Genomic DNA, 22,068 nt, shown 5'->3' on the forward strand with positions numbered 1-22,068 from the left:
GAAAAAGGTTTCCCAACCCTGATATAGATAGTAATTTCATCCTTTCCTCCCTCCTTCCTGGTACAAACTATCCAGGATCATAAAGATGAAAGCCACATACTAAAAATAGGAGCAGGAAGGTAGAGAGTGCCTGATTCCTTACTTCTGAGTAGCTATCTCAACCTTACATTGTCCACTTCAGAACTCCTTGTTTATTTTTTCTCACATAACACCCCCTCACTTATTTAAGCTACTGTTGCGTGATTTTTGTTACTGACAGTCAAATTCATTCCTATCCAATGCAGTAGTCAGCATAGTTCTGCCGTATCATTCTCTCATCATTCTCTGTATTTCCCCTAGGAGATCTCATCCATTCCCTTGGCTTGAAAACCACCTATGTGCTGATGACTCCCAAATCTAGATCTTCAGTTTACTCAATAAATGTTGGGTGGATGTGACAAGACTAGTCAATACATTAAATTTTTGCTATCATAGAAAGTGATAGTGGTATAAAACAATATTCCAATCCCATAGAAAGCTAAGTAATACAAAGGGCCAGACCCTCATAATCACACTGCAATAAAGCTGAACAATTCTACTGTATGTATATAACAGTTTTAGTGAACAAAGTAAGAAAGATATTGTCAGGGAAGTTAAAGAAAGAGAGAGACATGTGGACTTTATAAGAGGATCAAAAATCCCACACAGGCAGAACTAGATAAATTGTATATTTTTTCAAAAATATCTCATAAATAATTGAAAATAAATCTCTTTAATTTATGTTTCATTGTGGTAAAATATACATTATACAAAATTATCATTTTAACCATTTTTAAGTCTACAGTTCAGTGACATTAAGTATATTCATACTGTTGTGCAACCACCACCATTACCCATCCCATCCTTTATAATAAAAGCCTAATATGCAAATTGTCCCCTCAGGCAGTCGTTCAACCAGGAGTTTGACCGCTTGCTATGATGTGCACTGACCACCAGGGGGTGGTGCAGAACATGGCGGGTGTCAGCGACATGCTGCAACCTCTCGCTGGCTACCTGGGGGCGGGGGTGATGAGGATGGAGGTGCGGTGAGAATGCAGGGTGTCCGCCAAGCTCGCTCTCACTCCCCCTACTAACCTCCCCCAGGGCTTGCACGCCAGGGAAGCCTCGTGCGCTCAGATGCCGGGCACCCGTGAGGAGCCTGAACTATACCCATGCGGCGTCTTCCGGGTGAGCTGGGCCGCAGCTGCCGAGACCGCAGGGGCCGGTCGGGCTCCCCGTGGGTTCGTGCAGGAGCTGGTCTGCGAGACCGGCAGGGAGAGTGCACGCTACCTGCCCGGCTTTCGTGTGGCACCGCAGGGTGGCCTGGAGGCCCACACTGCACCCCGGCCCACGGCATCCGGCCATGCTCACCACATCTTCACGTGGGGACTCGGGTGCTGTGACTCAGACAGAGGGGGGCGCTTGGGGGCTCAGGGACTCAGGTGCAGCAGCCCAGGGCCCAGAGGTCAGCTGGGACCTGCCCTACCACACCAGACACTCACACTTTGATCACTAGCCAGGCCTAGAAACCACACCCATAAATGTCATGCACCGGGCCTCTAATCTATATATATAAAACCCTAATATGCAAATAGACCGAAGAGGGAACAACCAAACAACCGATCACTATGACATGTGCTGACCACCAGGGGCGTGTGTGGAACATGGTGGGCATTGTCAGCAGGCGGCAGAACACGGAACATGGCAAGCATCAGCCATGGAGGAATGGTGGAGCAGGTGAGCGGGGGCACCAGACCAAGGCGGTACGCAGGTAGCTGTCATCAGGGCAAGCCTCTGGTGGTTATTGAAAATTCCTTGCTCCCACGCGCTGCAGTCCCGCAGGGTGCTCGCACCTGCTGCCAGCGCCAGCCCCACTCACACCCGCTGCTGGCGCCCAGCACTGGCTCCGATCGCTCGTCGCCATCAGCAGGTGCAAACGGCGGCTGCCAGCCCCGATCGCCCCGAGGGCTTCTCTACCTCCCCCTGCTCCTGAGGGGTGATTGGGGCTGGCAGCCGCCTCTCACATGTGCTGCTGACAATAGCCTCGCTCGCACCCGCTGCCAGCACCAGAGCCGCCTCTTGAAGCCCTCTGCTGGCACCCAGCGCCGGTCCCGATCACTTGGTGCCATCAGTGGGTTCGAGCGGCAGCTGCCGGACCAATCGCCCCTGAGGGCTTCTCCACCTTCCCCCTGCTCCTGACAGGCAATCAGGGCAGCAGCCGCCACTCGACCCACTGCTGGCGCCAGCCCCAATCGCTCTGCGCCATCAGAAGGTGCGAGCAGGGCCGGTGCCATCAGCGCATGGGAGAGGCGGCTGTGGGAACAGCAGCTGTGGGAGCAGGGCTGCCAGCAGCCAAGGGACTGGGGACTGTGGCGGGAGGGGCCGGGTGAGGGTACGGAGGATGGGCTGAGACCCGCCCCTGTGCCCACCTCAGCCTCACGGCCCACAGTTCCTTTCAAGGTGCACGAATCTGTGCACTGGGCCCCTAGTCCTATATAATAAAACGCTAATATGCAAATAGACCAAACAGTAGAACAACTGAACAACCAGGCTCTATGACGTGCACTGAACATCAGGGGGCATGTGTGGAACATGGCGGGCGTTGGACACAGCGGGATGGTGGAGCAGGTGAGTGGGGGCACCAGACCAAGGCGGGGTGCCGGTCGCTGTCATCAGGGTGAGCCTCTGGTGGTTACTTAAAATTCTTTGCCCCCGTGCGCTGCGGTCCTGCCCGGTGCTCACACCTGCTGCTGGTGCCGGCCCTGCTTGCACCCGCAGCTGGTGCCAGAGCCACCGCTCGCACCCGCTGCCGGTGCCTGGTGCTGGTCCAGATCACTCAGCACCATCAGCTGGAGCCAATGGTAGCTGCTGGCCCTGATTGCCCTTGAGAGCTTTTCCACCTTCCCCTGCTCCTGAGGGGTGATTGGGGCAGCAGCCGCCGCTCCTACCCGCTGACAGTGGCGTCAGCCTCAATCGCTCCGCGCCTGCCGTCAGTGGGTGCGATTGGGGTCGGCACCAGTGGGAGTTGGGCTGCCGGAAGACAGGGGACCAGGGCCAGGGAGGGAGGGGCAGGGCAGGGGCATGGAGGATGGGCCAAGGCCCACCCCTGTGCCTTCCGCAGCCTCGCAGCCCACAGTTCAAGGTGCACGAATTCGTACACTGGGCCTCTAGTCTATATATAAAAGCCTAATATGCAAAGTGTCCCCTCAACCAACCGGGAGTTCGATCAATCGCTATGATGTGTGCTGACCACCAGGGGGCAGCACGGAATGAAGGAATGCCCTGGCCGGCAGCTGGCAGCAGGGGAAGGGAGGCCACAGCCGACAGCCAGCAGCCGGCAGCCGGCAGCCGGCAGCCGGCAGCTGCTATGGACCCCACCCATGCAAGAAATTTGTGCACTGGGCCTCTAGTTAAACAATATTTCCCATTCACCTCTCCCCTTAACCCATGGCAAACACCGTCCTGCTTTCTATCACTATAAATCTATTTTGGGTTCCTGAAATAAGTGGCATCACAGGGTGATTCCATTTGTCCTTTTGCGATTAGCTTATTTCATTTAGCATAATGTCCTCAAGGTTCACATATATCATATACTATGTGTAAAAATTTCCTTCCTTTTTAAGGCTGAATAATATTAAATTGTGTATGTACTACATTTTGTTTATTCATTCAGCCATCAATAGACACTGGTTGGTTTTGACCTTTTGGCTATTGCAAATAATGCAGCTATGAATAGATGTACAAATACCTGCTTGTACATGTGTGTATGACCAGAAGTGAAACTGCTGGATTAAATAATAATTCTATGTTTAAATTTTTGAGGAACAGTCACAATGCTTTTCAGAGCAGCTGTGCCATTTTATATTCCCACCAGGAATGCACAAAAATCCCAATTTTTGCACATTCACACCAACACCTATTAACTGGTTTCTGGTTTGTTTTTTGTTTGATAATAGAGATTTTCATTACTGTGAAGTGGTATTGTTTTTGTGGTTTTTATTTACATTTCCCTAATGATTAGTGATAATGAGCACCTTTTTCTGTGCTTATTGACCATTTGTATATCTTCCTTGGAAAAATGTCTATGCAAGTTCCTTTGCCCATTTTTTAATTGAACTATTTGTATTTTTACTGTTAAATTTTAGGAATTCTTTATATATTCTGGATATTGATTCAGTTGCTATTTAAATTGATACCTAAAATACAATAAGTGAATTATAGGTTAAATTGTCTTAGTGGCCCATTTATGACTAAAAGCAGTCTGAAAATATAATCCTTTCAAATATCAATTCCAAAATCAAATTATTTTAAAGTCAGCAATCTTTCCTCAAAGTTCACATGGATACTAAAAAATGTTTCAAAAATTAATTATGGAGCCCTGACTGGTTTGGCTCAGTGGATAGAGCGTCGGCCTGCGGACTGAGGGGTCCCAGGTTTGATTCCAGTCAAGGGCATGTACCTTGGTTGTGGGCACATCACCAGTGGGGGGTATGCAGGAGGCAGCTGACTGATGTTTCTCTCTCATCGATGTTTCTAACTCTCTCTCCCTCTCCCTTCCTCTCTGTAAAAAAATCAATAAAATATATATATTTTTAAATTAATTATTGATAACAACACTAACAAGTAACCAAAATTCACATGATTCATATGAAATATTTGACAATATTTACATTTGTCAGTGTTTCAGAGTCATCACAATGCACACTTTTGGGCAATACCATTCATATCCAATCTACATAAATGCTATCCCATGGAGCACAGGGGAGCACCCTTGTACCCTTGTACATATAGAGTACCCTGTAAGTGGTGGTCCCTGGAGTTGTGCAGTACTGAAGCCTTATGGCATTCAAGCAGTAAAAGATTTATTTTTAATAATTTTTAAAGTTAAAAATGGCAAAGAAAATGATAATAAAAGTGAGTGCACTTTTGGAATTCAATTCAATGACTCCATAAACTCTAAATTGACTTATTCATTCTTATCCAATTAAAGTATTCATTGCAATTTTTCTACAGTAGTTTTGCTACTTAAGTAGATAGAACTATTGTCATTATCTCCCAGCATCCAATCTTCCTTCTTCTGATAACACCTCAGTTTCTCATTGGGCAACTACCTCTCCCCATTCACAGTGCCTGAGTTTCAGATAGTTCTTGGGATAAGCACAGGATCTAAATCTGGCAATCAAATTCAGAGTGATTAAATCAAGGAAAGGCATGGGGCACAAAATAAGATGGTAAGATTCAGTTCCAGAACTTTTGCTGGTTTTTTTAAGAAAGAGGTGTTTTTATAATTGCTAAGCTATTGGTAACCACCTCTGTCATCTCTCATAAGAAGGACTAATCAAAGAATGAAGCTTACACACACATACACATAGCAGAGCACAGAGACAAACTTAAGGAGCCCCGTGACACAGCATTTGAAGTCCTGCATACAATGTCTTATACATAGGTACTCCAAATTATTTGTGCATGAGCCAATAAACTTTTTTTTTCCACTTAGCATCTTAGGGCTTTCTGTCACTTGCTAGTCCTAATATTCATGGCTTCACATACAATTAGTTTTATCCCCCTATACTTTATATTGCTGTTGTCGGCGATAATTTTTTTAAATATATTTTATTGATTTTTTACAGAGAGGAAGGGAGAGGGAGAGAGAGTTAGAAACATCGATGAGAGAGAAACATTGATCAGCTGCCTCCTGCACATCCCCTACTGGGGATGTGCCCGCAACCAGGGTACATGCCCTTGACCGGAATCAAACCTAGGACCCTTCAGTCCGCAGGCCGACGCTCTATCCACTGAGCCAAACCACTTAGAGCTGTCAGTGATAATTTTAATAACTCCTGGATGCCTATCAGCATTATAAGCTTATAATAATAATAATAATAGTAACATTAATACACAAAATGTCCATTTATTGGCCCCACACTGACCACTCATTTGGAAAATATGCTCTTAGAAAAAAATTGGTAATGTATTAAGACCGTGGTCGGCAAACTGTGGCTCGCAAGCCACATGCGGCTCTTTGGCCCCTTGAGTGTGGCTCTTCCACAAAATACCTGGGCGAGTCTATTTTGAAGAAGTGGCATTAGAAGAAGTTTAAGTTTAAAAAATTTGGCTCTCAAAAGAAATTTCAATCGTTGTACTGTTGATATTTGGCTCTGTTGACTAATGAGTTTGCCGACCACTGTATTAAGACATGAACAGCTCTACCAACTAGAATGTAAACATGCACTTACAAAGACATGAAAAAAATTCCATTTTTTCAAATCTCAGGAAACAAAATATCCCTACCTAATAAGAACCTGTACATATAAAGTCATTACAGTTAGTGAAGAGAAAATGTAGTGCTGTGAGAAGTTTAACATAAAAGAAATACAACATACAATAGGAAATTTTCTCATTAGTTTTTTCCAACAGCACATCCATTATCACTTAGATTTAGAGTTTATATAAAATATACCTTTATTAATTTCCTACCACACTGTAATTACCACATAGTTGTAGCTCAAAAAAAATAATAAAACCCACAACAACTTATTTTCTACAATTCTAGAGGCCATAAATCTGAAATCAGTTTCACTAGGTTGAATCAAGGTGTGGGCAGAGTCACACTCCCTCTGGAGGTTCTAATAGATAATCTAGATGAAGCTACTAGTGGTTGCCAGCATTCCTTGGCTTAGGGCTATCTCACTCCTATGACTGCCTCTGTATCACTTTGCCTTCTCCTCTTCTGTAAATGTAAAATGTCCCTCTGCCTCTCTTTTACAAGGACATTTGTGATTACATTTAGGGGCTACTCGATAATCCAGAATAATCTCCTTATCTCAAAATCATTAACTTAATAATATCTGCAGAGACTTTGATCTAGGTATCATTTATAAATTCTAGGGATTATGATATAAATATCTTTTATGGGCTACTTTTCAGCATACCAACAATGTCATAAGTCATTTCAATAACTACATATTACTAAAGTGTAATAATATAGAAGCTATATTCATCTTATATTCTCAAATTAAATTTTTTCACAATGATCTCTATTCATATTAGTACCAACATAAAAAGCTCCAAAAATGTCCTATCCTATATAATAAAAGCCCAATATGCAAATCAACCAAACAGCAGAACGACCAGTGGAACAACCGGTCGCTATGACGCATACTGACCACCAGCGGGCAGACACACAACGCAGGAGCTGCTCCCATCCCGCAGGCCCCAGGCCAGCCAAGGCAGGTGCCAGCAGGCCTCCCACCCCCTGATCACTCCACCGGTCACCCCACAGATTGGCCCTGATCATCAGCCAGGCCTAGGGACCCTACCAGTGCATGAATTTCATGCATCGGGCCTCTAGTTTAAAATAAGGAAGTGAACATTAAGACTACAGCAAGAAAATGTCCGGTAAGTAATGGCTTAAGAAGTGATTCACTTTAACTCAATTTAAATACTATTCTTTGAAACCAAAGAGTTATCATGACAATCCATTTTATTACAAATTTTAAAATATAAAATTTTACCTCCAGATCCTAACTGCTTATAGAATCTATATTCCAAATGTAGCTGTGGTGCTCTGGATTTCATGGGTTCCTAATTTAAAAAAAAAACACACAAGTTATTAAAAGATCATTAGGCCCCAATTCCAAATGTTACAAATCTTGGTGTCAACTCTTAGATAATTTATATTTTATTAGGCATCTTTGTCTCTCTAAGGTTAGATTAACTGTACATATATTTCAATGTAAAATAAATTAATGTCAAAAACGTACATAAGATTACATGGCTATTAGATCAATCATTAGGGAAATTTATGTTTGACTCTTTGACCCTGAAGGAAAGTATACACCAAACATTCATGACTGGGGGAATGGTGACCCTTACTCTATTTCTTTTGTTTCTAGGAATTCATCTTGAACTGTGTATTTCTTATGTAAAAGTTCTAGGTTAAAGTGAAATCATAGAAAAGTAGGAAAGAAGAAATATGAAGATAAATTTTTTACAGTAACAACAATTTATTTTTTAAATTTTTTACTTGGGATAAAGCTTACACAAAACACACAGTTCATAAGCATTAGGTCCATGAGCTTTGTTAACTGCATATACCCCAGAAACTATAACCTCAAAAAATCTTTAGAACATTTTATTATCCTTCCCTCAGAGTAATCACTTTTTGACGTCTATCACCTTTGGGTTAGTTTTGTCTGTTATTGTATTAATATTAAAGATATTACACGGTATATGTTTTACATGTGTTTAGTAAACTAAATACCAAACTATGATGTGGTATTTGCAGATTTTTAATACTTCCTATAATACCTCCTACAACTTTTGTGATATTATACTATGTTAATACAGTTTTGGTAATATTATATTTAAAATCTTTTTTCTTGAAATATTAATGTTTATTGCATGTAACATTAAAAATTTTTCTTGAAATATTTTTTAAAAAGAGATTTAAAAAAATTTCTGTCCTGTCAATATACTTTTGAATTTGAGGCGAACATGTCTCCATACTATACCTCAACCTCAGAACACCAGACACAGCTACAAAAACATTCCCAGTTCCTCAAAAGAACACTGCATAACCAAAATTATTATATGTTGCATTCTGATCACTATGCTTAAAAAGGTAAACAGGGGAAGAATGTAAAAGAAAAAAATAAGAAAAATAATTAAGGGGATAGTAACATAGCATGAAGATGAACTAAAAAGATGACATATGTGTGTATATGTAAGAAGGACAAAAGATGACATAATAAATGTTTACTAATGCATCAATGGTGTCAAGAGGGTAAAAAGGTTCCAAATCTGAAATAACAGGACCTAACGGATACCACTTATGACTAAAACAGACAAGGAAACATCAGCCTAGTGCAGTGGCTCCTGTTTTGACACAGTGGTTTATTTCCCTTAATATCATTCACAAGCTCCCTTGAGTGGACCTGCTCACTACAGGCTGCTGCATCAATAACACAGCATATGGGTGTTACTACACTTCTATTCTTGTGTGCCACCCCCATTCCCAACACCATACAATATCTACACCCTAGACCACTGAAATAGAACATGGAAAAAGAAAGAATCCCAAAGAAACAAAAGTTGGCAATGCCAGTTCAAACACTGCTCAGTCCCTGCATCCTGAATCTCCCCATTGTGATTCATACACACTAACTCCTCCTGTACAGATTTCATGATCAGGAGGGAAGCTTGTCATTTTAACTTGGCTTTCTATGCAGATCAGCCTATAGAAAGAAAACATTACTTATACTGATTTGGGCATTCTGAACCTGTAACAGTAAAATACTTCATTATAAAATTAGAAATAAACTCTTCTTAAATATTTCTGAGCTTGATTGATTGCATGAATTTATTAAATCTACCTCTGATTAACAGTGACGATGGTAAAGAGATGACCTAACCAGATTTTCCGACATAAAGCCAAGGACTAGACCTTAAAACCAAGGTGAACCCCTCCAGGTAAATGCCAGTCCAAACCCACAAGCCAGTCAGCCAGTCTTAAGAGACACCACAACCCTACCGTACATCTTATTTCCCAGTGAAAATAAACATTTGTTGCAGTGAAACTTGGCCTATACTCACAAACATACTTTAAGTACAGTTTTCTAGCTCATCCCAAAAGATTTTCTATTTTCCCCCACTTACCTCTTCTCTAATCATCATCTTACATTACCTTAATACAGTGGTTATATTGGCAAGCACTAGATTGAGAATGGCAGTCAGACTGGAAAAACCCAAGCATGGAAACCTGGCTGGCAAACCAGATAGAAAAGCTGTGCCAAAGAAAGTTATGTCTTATAAAAACTCCCAGATCCCAACTCTTCCAAAAACAGAGATGCCTTAAGCTGTCATACCGGGCACATTTAGGAATTCAGAATAGTTCCATGGGAGTTTGCTTTCCTTGCTGTTCTCCACCCACATCAAGAATTTCTGAATCCCAGAAAGTCAGGCAATAGCCAGCTTTACCATATATAAAATATCAGTTGAAGAAGAGACTTTGAAAGCTACCTGGAAATACTTTCAAAGATTATAATCCTAAATATTAAGGAAACTTTTGTTCAAATACTTAAATCAGAAAGAGAAATCTTGCTTTCTAATTTTGATCTAATTAAAAATGTCAATATGCCAGCTTCCTTAAGTGAAAAATAGTGCCGAAATTCAAAAATTCAATTTTATGATGCTACCTACCTAAGTAGAGGGATTGAGTTTCCATGGCACAGAAAGATAGAGACATCCTATACATTGCCATATACTTAAAACACTCAAGTTATAAATATGAAAATAAAAAAGTAACTAAAATATAAGTTAATCATTAAAGAAATAGGAATTAAGGAAAAATACGACACATGAACTTACCAGTTTAATTGCCACATATTCATTTGTATATAAATTTTTCCCTTAAAAAAGAAGGAAAAAAATGTCAAATTCTACCAGTAATTAATTCTTAAAAGATATATTATGTAAAACTGTACTCTGGGTGGGGGGGGAAAAGCACAAATATATTTAGAGGAAGCACAGGTTTCTTCCAACTACTTAGGAAAAACCTCAGTGATGAGGAAATACTACAACTCAATGACATATTTACTATTTCACTTGAATTCAGAGTAGAAAGTGATACTAATAAGTACTTCAGCCCACTTACAAAGATGAAAAGAATCTTATTTTGTTGTAATATTGTACACAACTCATAATGTAATCAATAGTCAAATGCATGCTAAACTATATTGCAAAACCAGAACTCTTATATAAAAACAGGAATACAAAATTCCTCTCCTAATCACCACCGCATTTTAAATCCATTATTATCTAATGTAATCTTATTGGGGTTCATATGTAATCCAAGTAAATACAATAAATACCTGGAAAAAATCTGTAATATATTAAAAATAGAATACAAAAAAGTATTATCCAATAATTAGCTCTAATAAATTAGCTAGCTACTTTGAGTGAAAAAAGTTATTAGCACCTTACTGTATAACCAAATTAAATTCCAATATTTTAAGAGTTAGATATAAGGCACAAAACAAGAAAAAATATTTTTTATTTTTTAAATTTATTTTTCAATTACAGTTGACATACAATATCATATTTGTTTCAGTTGTACAACATAGTGATTATACACTTATATACCTTAGGAAGTGATCCCTCCCTAAGTCTAGTACCCATCTGAGACCATACATAGGTATTATATTATTAACTATATTCCCTATGCTGTACATTTATCCCCTTACTATTTTTATAACTGCCAATTTGTACTTCCTAATCCCTTCACCTTTTTCACCCATCACCCAGCTCCCTAATCTGGCAACCATCAATTTGTTCTCTGTATCTATGAGTTTGTTTCTGTTTTGTTTATTTATTTTGTTTTTCAGTTCCCACATATAACTGAAATCATATGGTATTTGTCTTAATTTGACTTATTTTCACTTAGCATAATGCTTGGTCCATCCATGTCATTGCAAATGGCAAAATTGCATTCTTTTTTATGGCTGAGTAATAATCCATAGTATATATGTTCCATATCTTCTTTATCCATTCTTCTATCAATGGACACTGAGGTTGTTTACATATCTTGGCTATTGTAAATAATGCTGCAATGAACACAGGGGTGCACATATCTAAAATAATGTTTATTAGCCCAATATATGGAAGTTTTCAAAGTACTAAAAAATGGAAAAAAGTAAAAGGTCAGAAGATTTTTATACAGATTTGATTACATAAAATATTTTACATTTCTGAATGTTGAAAAAAAATCTACCATATACAAAGAACAGATAAGTAACAAGCCAGAATAAAGATTTAATATTATTATTATGTAAAGAATTCAAATAAATTATAATAATCTTTGCAATGGTGGATTGAAAATAATCTAAAAAGGCCCAATGGGTAGGCATCCGTAGCCCAAGTAAAATACTATGGAGAATTTTAAAAGCAGTAAGTACATGAAGACAATTTGATATATAAATTAATGTTTCTTTGCAAGTATAGTAAAGAATAAGAAATAGAATATGTGATTTCTGAATTTCTAGTATTTTTTTCAATAAGCATGTATTAAATTTATGGCAAGAAAACTGTTATTTTTCTTATTATATTATTTTAAAAGGACAGTGTTTTGTTTTGTTTTCACAACTGTTACAGTAAATAGCCCTGGTCACATTGGCTACAGAACAAAGAACAAACAAGCATCAACTTTCACACGTGATTTTCCAGCATTAACACACCTAACTTCTTTTTATAAAGCAGCTGACAAATGGCAGTAAAACTTCTGAGCAAAATTTCAGTCTCAGATATCCTGCTGCTATTGTACAGTGGTATTTGTTCATACAAATAGTATAATGCTTTTCTGAGTTTTTATACCTATTTTATAAAAATAAATCATAAAAAGCATTCATACTAATACTAAATAATATAAACCCACTACAGTTTGCAGAAAGATGGAACTTAATAGGAATACCAAAAGTGGAAAACATTAAGCTGTATTCAGATACTTATTGAGCCCATAAGTATTTAAAACATATATTAGAAAACATGTTTTTAGTCCATTTGTTTAGCATTTATAATCTGTGACTTCATATACATTTTGAAGAATATATTATGTATACACTTGTAGGCTTCCCCTAGAGTAAGTGTCCAGTGAATAATTTAATGGTACACTAACTTAATCTTGAGGAACTGATGTCTATCAAAGGAACAATTCTATTTTAAGTTCAAAGATGGAATTTGTATTTTCTCAGAACATTATAATCTTTTCAAAACTATTTTGTATATATTTATTCACATGTACATGGAAAGTAAATATTCATAGGATAGTCAGATTAAATACAGATTCCATAGAACTTAACTTTACCAAATACTCTAGAAGCAGTTTTTGTTGCATTTACATAGTCAATAATTAAACAATACTACCAATGCATTTTTGTCACCTAGCATAGACATAGGTCTCACATAGTTAGCTTTTAATCAATATTTGTTATATGCATTAACAAACAAATGATGCACAAACTGTGTGTTTGTGTGTACAGTATGAATAAGAGAGAAGTGTGTACATGGAGAGGGAACACACTTAAGAGAAGGCTCCAAGTAACAGATTGGTTCCAGCTAACTGGTTTTAATCCAATCTTAGGAGATATTCCCAACAGAACTTTGTGCCATATTAAACTTGAAAAGCTGCTGTTACCAATTTTATGGTATATAAATGGTAATTATAAAGAACTGTGTTCTACAAAAACAATGCATATGTTTATAACAGAAACTACTAGTTACCCACCAATATCCATGTGCCCTCTTCTATAATAGAATGCCCTCATTTTAAAATGGTTGTCCAGCTAGAGACTACATTTTCAGCCTTTCACCTTGAGGGGCCAAGTGATAAAGTTCTGAATATGAGGTTTATCACTCCCCACTCCCAAGAATAAATGTGTGCTCTCCTGGCCCTTTTTCTTCTTCGTGCTGGTTGGGAGGTGGCAACAACTGGAGCAATCACAATTCCACACATACTGAAGCCATATATTGAGGCAGAGGTACCCAGACACACCTGGGTGCTCTCCCTATGGTTTGTGTTATGTGAAAGAAAAACAAACTATTTTGCTTAACACCATTTTGCTATAGATTCACAGTCTATTCCTTATAAGTACACTAGAGGCCTGGTGCACCAAATTCATACATGAGGGGGGGTTCCCTCAGCCCAGCCTGAACCCTCTCCAATCAGGGACCCCTTGGGGGATGTCCGACCGCCGGTTTAGGGATCGGGCCTAAACCAGCAGTCGGACATCCCTCTTGCAATCTGGGACTGATGGCTTCTAAACACTCACCTGCCTGCCTGCCTGATTGCCACTAACTGCCCTACCCTGCCAGCCTGATCTTGCCCCCAACTGCCCTCCCCTGCCGGCCTGATCTCGCCCCCAAATGCCTCTGCCTGTCTGATCACCCTTATCTGCCCTCCCCTGCCGGCCTGATTTCGCCCCCAAGTGCCCTCCCCTGCAGGCCTGGTTGCCCCCAACTGCCCTCCCCTACCGGCCTGATTGCCCTTAACTGCCTCTGCCAGCCTCATCGCCCCTAACTGCCCTCCCCTGCCGGCCAGATCTCGCCCCCAACTGCCCTCCCCTGCTGGCCTGATCTCGCCACCAACTGCCCTCCCCTGCTGGCCTGATCTCACGCCCAAGTGCCCTCCCCTGCAGGCCTGATTGTCCCTAACTGCCTCTGCCTCGGCCCACACCACAATGACTTTGTCTGGAAGGAAGTCAGACGTCCAGAAGATGGCTGGTCAAGTCGGTCTAATTAGCATATTACCCTTTCAGTAGTATAGATAGATTATATAGGATAGGATTGCTTAAATGCGGGGAAGCCTTTGTCTCAGCAGACAAAGATACATAATCCCTAATCTGAACTGATAGCCAGCCATATGCAATATACTACCAGTCAGCATCAAAAGCTCCGCCACCTAGGCAGCCATTGGCACCTGGCACTTCACCCAGATTTGGTTCTGATTAGTCGGTTTCTATGCTAGTCAGCATCAAAAGCTCCGCCTCCTAGGCAGCCATTGGCTCCTCAGAGTTCACCCAGATTTGGTTCTGATTGATCGGTTTCTAGACCAGTCAGGATCTCTGGGCCTATCTCTGTGCCTGATCAAAGAGGCGGGGCTGATCAGCAGCCCCCGAGGAGGACCAGAGAGAAACAGAGGCATGGCTGCTGGTGAAGCGGAGAGAGAAAGAGGTAATGGCTGATCAACAGCTGCCACTGAGGCTGGGGATCAGACCCTGCCTCTCTCTCTGCAGGCCTCTCTCTGGGCCTGATCCGCAGCCCCCTCGGCAGTCAGTGCTGGGTCGCTGCGCCAACACCGGCTGCAGTCAGTGCTGGGTCGCCACGACAATCCAGCACTGACTTCCGGTGTTTGGTCAGGCCTTTGTCATTACGGACCCTGGCTCTTTATATATATAGATTTTTCAGATAAGTTTTATAATACACTCCAGTTAGGAACAGTAGAAAAATGAATAAACATAAAAATGATGAATCTGCATGTTTGATACTAGAGGCCCGTTGCACGAAATTCGTGCACGGGGGGCGGGGGGGTGTCCCTCAGCCCAGCCTGCACCCTCTCCAATCTGGGACCCCTCGAGGGATGTCCGACTGCCCGTTTAGAAGATAAATAAGGCAGGATCGGCCTAAACGGGCAGTCGGACATCCCTCTCACAATCCAGGACTGCTGGCTCCCAACTGCTCACCTGCCTGCCTTCCTGATTGCCCCTAACCGCTTCTGCCTGCCAGCCTGATCACCCCCTACCCCTCCCCTGCCAGCCTGATTGATGCCTAACTGCACCCCTACCAGCCTGTTTGCCCCTAACTGCCCTCCCCTGCAGGCCTGATCACCCCTAACTGCCCTCTCCTGCAGGCCTGGACCCCCCCAACTGCTCTCCCATGCAGGCCTGGGTCCCCCCCAACTGCCCTTCCCTGCAGGCCCAGTTGCCCCCAACTTCCCTCCTCTGCCGGCCTGGTCATCCCCAACTGCCCTCCCTGCAGGCTTGATCACCCACAACTGCCCTCCCTTGCAGACCTGGTCCCTCCCAACTGCCCTCCCCTGCTGGCCTGATCGCCCACAACTGCCCTCCCTTACAGACCTGGTCCCTCCCAACCGCCCTCCCCTGCTGGCCATCTTGTGTCCCCATGGGGGCAGTCATCTTTGACCACATGGGGGCAGCCATCTTGTGTGTTGGAGCGATGGTCAATTTGCATATTATTCTTTTATTAGATAGGATAGAGGCCTGGTACATGGGTGGGGGCCGGCTGGTTTGCCTTGAAGAGTGCCCCGGATCAGGGTGGGGTTCCATTGGGGCATGGGGTAGCCTGGGCGAGGGGCCTGTGGTGGTTTGCAGGCCAGCCAAGCCCCCCCGCGACCCAAGCAGAGGCCCTGGTATCTGGGATTTATTTATCTTCTATAATTGAAACTTTGTAGCCTTGAGCAGAGGCCTGGGCCCGACAGGGCAGGCGGAAAGCTTGACTTCCTCCATTGCCGAGGAAACCCAAGCCTCCTGCTCTCTCTGTGGCTGCAGCCATCTTGGTTGGGTTAATTTGCTTACCCGCTCCTGATTGGCTGGTGGGCGTGGCTGTTGGTGTAGTGGAGGTATGGTCAATTTGCATATTACTCTTTTATTAGATAGGAGGTATAATACTAGAGGACCAGTGCATGGATTCGTGCACAGGTAGGGTCCCTCGGCCTGGCCTGCGCCCTCTCACAATCTGGGACCCCTCAGGGGATGTCGGAGGCCCAGTGCACGGATTCCGCCCAATCCCTGCAGGCCAGAATGAGGGACCTCACTGGTGCATATAAGATTTTTGATTAATCACTTCCCGCCCTCCCCCCTCTCCCCTTCCCTCTGAGATTCATTAGTCTGTTCCTTGTTTCCATGCCTGTGCATTGAGCATCTGCCCCCGATGGTCAGTGCATGTCATAGCTAATGGTCGAACAGTCGAAGGGTCACTTAGGCTTATACACACACACACACACACACACACACACACACACACTAATAAAAGAGAAACATGTAAATTGACCATCACTTTGCAACGCCCACAGCCAATCAGGAGTATGCAAATTACGTGAAAAAGATGGTGGCAGCTCTGCCCTCCAGCCGCTCTGGGCCTCTGGGCAGTGAGCCCCCTGAGGGCCTCCCTGCCGCACTCCACACCTGTCAACTGTCCTTGCAGCCTCCCTGTGGCCCAGCCCCCAGCCTCAGAGGAAACCCTCTGGTGCCTGAGGTCGTAGCTCCCGGTGTCTGGCATCTCCCTCTACTCCACCCCTGCCCTGCTGTTCTGTTAAACAAAACCCTAGAGTTGGAGCAGCCCCATGGGCGCGGACGTGCACGGGAGCTTGCTCGGTGCACAGTTAGCACGACCCGGGAGCCCCGCGCCAGCCAAGGGGCGATGGTGGCAGCCGTGGTGGCAGTGGCAGGTGGCTCAGCTTTGTTTTGAATAGATAAAAGAGGCCACCTACACAGTAACCCAAATTATCAAATCTCCCTCCTCCCTATCTCGCCAAATCAAGAGCGGAGGGGCGATGGGCATGGAAGGAGGGCGGGCGGAGGGTGGAGGAGGAAGAGGATGAGGAAGGGGGCCAGTTGCATCCCACTTTCACAATGGAAGAGTAAAACGCACTAGCGCACCCAACCTCTCCAGTCCTCCCCACCTGCCTCGCTCCCCCCACCTCTTCTCCTCCACGCCTCCCCGGGAGCACCAGCCCTGCACAGAGGAACTCTCTGGAGAAGGAGGGCGAGGAGGAAGCGGCACCAGAGCACGCAGGGCTTGCCCTCGCTGCTACCACTGCCACTGCACAGGCTGCCTGAGTGAGTCCATGGCGTGCCAGCAACCAGGAAAAGGAAGGCCTATTCTTGCACAAATCTTCATGCATCGGGCTTCTAGTATGGATGGATAGATAGATAGATAGATAGATAGATAGATAGATAGATAGATAAGGCTTGCAGAATTTTCAACAATTCTTAAATATGAACAATACAATAAGAGTTATGAGTTATCCTACCTAATAATAGACAAATATGCAAATTGACCATACCTCCGACACGCCCACAAGCCACACCCACCATCCAATCAGAGCGAGTATACAAATTAACCCATCCAAGATGGCTACAGCCACAGAGAGCAAGGTTTCCCAGGCAACAGAGGGAAACAAGCTTTCCGCCAGCCGTTGCAGGCCTAAGCCTCCACTCAAGCTACAAAGTTTCAATAACAGAAGGTAAACAAATTCAAACAGAAATGGCGTCAGAATGGAGCTTGAGAGAGCAGGCCAGGGTTGCCACCGGCAACAGGGGAAGCAAAGCTTTCCGCACACCCTGGCCGGGCCAACCCGCTTAAGGCAACAAAGTTTCAATTATAACCCCAACAGAAATGGCTGCCGCCGCAGAGGGAGCCCCAGGCTTGGCTCCGCTCCAGGCTACAAAGTTTCAATTGTAGAAGGAAAATAAATTCCAGATACCAGGGCCTTGGGTTGCCAGGGGGCGTGGCCGGCCTGCAAACCACCACAGGCCCCTCACTCAGGCCGCCCCACGCCCCAAGGGAACCCCCACCCTTATCTGGGACACCCTTCATGGCAAACCAGCTGGCCCCCACCCCTGTACCAGGCCTCTATCCTATCTAATAAAAGAGTAATATGCAGATTGATCATCACTGCAACACACAATATAGCTACCCCATGTGGTCAAAGATCCTGCCCCCATGTGGACACAAGATGGCCAGCAGGAGAGGGCAGTTGAGAGGCACCCAGCCTGCAAGGGAGGGCAGTTGAGAAGGACCAGGCCTGCAAGGGAGTGCAGTTGGAGGTGATCAACCCTGCAGGAGAGGGCAGTTAGGGGTGACCAGGCCAGCAGAGGAGGGAAGTTGGGGGCAAATAGGCTGGCAGCAGAGTGGTTAGGGGATGATCAGGCTGGCAGGCAGAAGCGGTTAGGGGCAATCAGGAAGGCAGGCAGGCAAGCAGTTGGGAGCCAGCAGTTCTGGATTGTGAGAGGGATGTCCGACTGCCCGTTTAGGCCCGATCCCACATTCCGACTGCCCATTTAAACGGGCAGTCGGACATCCCTCCAAGGGTCCCAGATTGGAGAGGGTACAGGCTGGGCTGAGGGACAACCCCCCCCCTCCGTGCACAAATTTCATGCACCGGGCTTCTAGTCTATATATATAAAAGCCTAAGCAACTGTCCGAACATCAGCTATGACGCGCAATGACCACCAGGGGGCAGATGATCAACGCAGGAGCTGCCGAGCTGCGGTGACTTGGCAGCTGTAGTTCTCGGGTGACGCACCCAGAACCAGAGAGGAGGGATCCCAATTCTGGGGTGCGTCACCCAAGAACCATCCTCTCGCAATCTGGGATTCCTCAGGGGATGTCAAAGAGCCAGTTTCAGCCCCATCACCACAGGCCAGGCCGAGGGACCCCACCAGTGCACAAATCGGTGCACCAGGCCTCTAGTATAGAAATGAGAAGAAACAAATAAGTTATGAAAACTGTGGCATACTTAATTATGTCAAAAGTTATCTTATTTTAGATATGGTAATTCATAAACCAATATATATAACATCCACGTGCTGTGTTCTTTTATGTGATGGTTAGTCAGGTGTAGCCACAAGAGAGGACAAAGAAGAGGCTCAGAAAAATAAAGTTTATTATGCTCAAGGGTCCTAGTATAAGGGTTATGGAAGGCATTATGTTTTGGTCAGGAGGAAAAAGACAGGAGCAGGGAGAGAGCTTAGGCCTTTTGTTTCCAAGGGAAAGGCAAGGCAGGGCAGGATAAATAGTTTAGAATTGGCTAATTTAAATAATTGTCTTGCCAAAAAATTCCGGTGGCCTCTGGGCTATATAGATGGTCTCCAGTTGTCTTGTACCTGGCCAAGGAATGATAAAGAAGATTGCTTCCTGGAGTGTATAAGCCAAATAGAGGAGGTATGGCTCTGGACTGTTTAGTTTGCAGATCAAAAACTTGCTCCCAACTGAAAATTGGCTAGCCCCAGGAAAAGCAAGCTCTCCCCAGCCAGAAATGTCTGGCAAGATGTCAAAACATCTTAAATCATATACAGAATGTATAAAATGTATACAGAATATATAAAATATATACCAAAAATAACAAATATATGTACAATACAACACTATATTTTGGCTAGCTATATTTTGTCTCATTCAATGCCTGTTAAAAACACTTCTAGGGGTTTTAGTTGACTGCCTAAAATAGAAATACATCTACATAGAATGCAAGCCTTACCACCAATACATACAAATAAAAAATAAATAAAAAATATTAATTCATCATTTTATAATAAAAAATAGATAAAAATTACTGTAAAAACATTTATCTAAAATTAATTTTTACAGTATTCTTTAAAATGTTTACCTGGTTTTATTTTAAAATGTCAAGGCCAATTTTTTTAATGTTCAGCCATATTTTTTTAAATAATTACCAAGAAGAGTAGTTTCAACAGTGAGTAATACTGTCTCTTCTTGGTGTATTTGGGGTTGTGCAAGTGCAACTCCTAGTTAGTGCCCAACAGTTTGAACACCAGGCAGTGTGTGGAACAGTCCTCAAAAAAAAACTGTCCAGCCCCAAATGCTAATAGCACCTTTGTTGAAAGCCACTAACCTAAAATATGTATACCTTATACTCTTTTTTACCCAATACTAATCACACAAGTTTTAGTGCCAGTAATCAAATGTTTGAAATGTCTCTATTAATGTGGTTTTTATTTTTTTTAATTTATCTTTATTGTTGACTAGAGGCCCGGTGCACAGATTCATGCACCCGTGGGGTCCCTCGGCCTGGCCTGCAGGGATCAGGCCAAAACCAGCTCTCCGACATTCCCCGAGGGGTCCCAGATTGCTAGAGGGCGGTTCTCAGGTGACACACCCCAGAATCGGGCTCCCTCCTCTCTAGTTCTGGGTGCATCACCCGAGAACCACAGCTGCCAAGTCACTGCAGCTCGGCAGCTCCTGCATTGAGCGTTTGGCCACTGGTGGTCACTGCACATCATAGTGACCGGTCAACCAGTCGTTCAATCGGTCGGTCACTTAGGCTTTTATATATATAGAAGATAGTATTATAGATGTCTCCCTTTTTTCCCCAGGAAAACTTATAGCTGGCACCCACCCTCCACCCCAGGCCTTCACCACACTATTATCTGTGTCCATGAGTTATGCAACAAGGTCTGCTTTTCTTAGCTCTGGGTCCTGAAGCCAATCAGGCAAAGACTCAAAGCATCCGGAGTTCTGCCTCTGCCTGCAGGCTGATAGTTATTCCCAGTCTCTTAATGAGCCTCAACTCCAAAGGGTGGAGCAAGAGGGTTTACAACAGTTTCCCCCCTCCCACGCCCACCTCGGGCAAAAGCTGCCTGGATGGTAAAGGTCTGGCTGAGAAAGGTATCCTCCACAGTATGGGGGGATGACTCAGTACAGAAAACCAGGTGGCTGGGCTGCCTTCTGAGCTCTTATCCCAGAGCCCCCAACCCTGGATCCCCTCACACAGCTCTACTTCACTGTGTCCTCCTTCTGCTGGAGCCCAAGGTGAGTGGCTGCACACAAAATTTTGTGCATGGCCCTTTAAGAGGGTGCCTGCATTTCCAGCTGTCTTTCTGACAGACAGCAATTCCACTGCTTTTCACAACCAGATGTTATGTGGGCACCTTTCTCAGTTCTGGTGCTCTGGGTTGGGGGGCCCAGCTTGGGGTTTAGACCCAAGAGTTCTCAGTGTGAACCCCCACAGCTGAGATATCCTTCCAGAACTTCAGCTGTTGTCTGTGAGAGCCTGATCAGCCCACTCAAGCCTCTGCACTTCCTACCAGTCTCTATGTGGTCTCCACTTTTTTTCCTTAGTTATAAGGGTTCTCTCCAACTAGTCTTCAGTTGATTTTCCAGATGGTTTTTCTATATTTTAATTCCAGTTTGGTCCTGGGAGAGTGTCAGTGTAGCTTCCACTTAATCCACCACAATTATGGAAAAAACTAATGTGGTTTTCAAAAAAGCACTTTATAAACCAGCCCCGGCCAGTGCTTCTCAGTGGTCAGAACATCAGCCAGCTCACCAAAGGGTCGTGGGTTCAATTCCAATCAAGGGCATGTACCTGGCTTGCAGATTCAAATCCCCAGACAACCAATCAATTTATTTCTCTCCCATTGATATTTTTCTCTCTGTCTCTCTCCTCCCCCCCCCCCCCCCGCCCCCACCACCTTTAAAGAAAAATCAATAGAAAAATATCCTTGGGTGAAAATTAACAAAACAAATCTAAACTAGCTTTTAACATTAGCATGTTTATCCAGTTATAGAAAGAAGTATACTTATAATAACTTTTCCTGTACCGAGAACTCATTTGGGGCCTTCAAAAATGGAATAAAATGTACCTTTATTTAATAGTTGTTCAAGGGTCAACTGTGTATTATAAATATACATAAAACACAGGTACATATAAAGATAGATAATATATTTAAATAAACATATACAAATGTTCAATAAACATCCACAGAAAGAATACAGATAGAAAAATAGATAAGTAGA

General features: G+C 43.6%; 1 protein-coding gene across 8 annotated transcripts in view; it reads right to left on the reverse strand.

Annotated features, from left to right (window-relative positions):
* CSNK1G3 (casein kinase 1 gamma 3) overlaps positions 1-22,068 on the reverse strand; it is a 112,983-nt gene that overhangs the window by 54,299 nt on the left and 36,616 nt on the right. For all 8 annotated transcript variants that reach the window (XM_079788311.1, XM_079788310.1, XM_079788313.1 and 5 more), the window contains exons 3-4: positions 10,387-10,427; positions 7,533-7,602 (exon numbers count right to left, since the gene is read on the reverse strand). In XM_079788311.1, the coding sequence (XP_079644437.1) occupies positions 7,533-7,602; positions 10,387-10,427 (111 nt within the window). The remainder of the gene's footprint in view (positions 1-7,532; positions 7,603-10,386; positions 10,428-22,068) is intronic.

Source organism: Cnephaeus nilssonii (assembly GCF_951640355.1).
Source record: "Cnephaeus nilssonii genome assembly, chromosome: 2".
Classification (NCBI taxonomy): Eukaryota; Metazoa; Chordata; class Mammalia; order Chiroptera; family Vespertilionidae; genus Cnephaeus; species Cnephaeus nilssonii.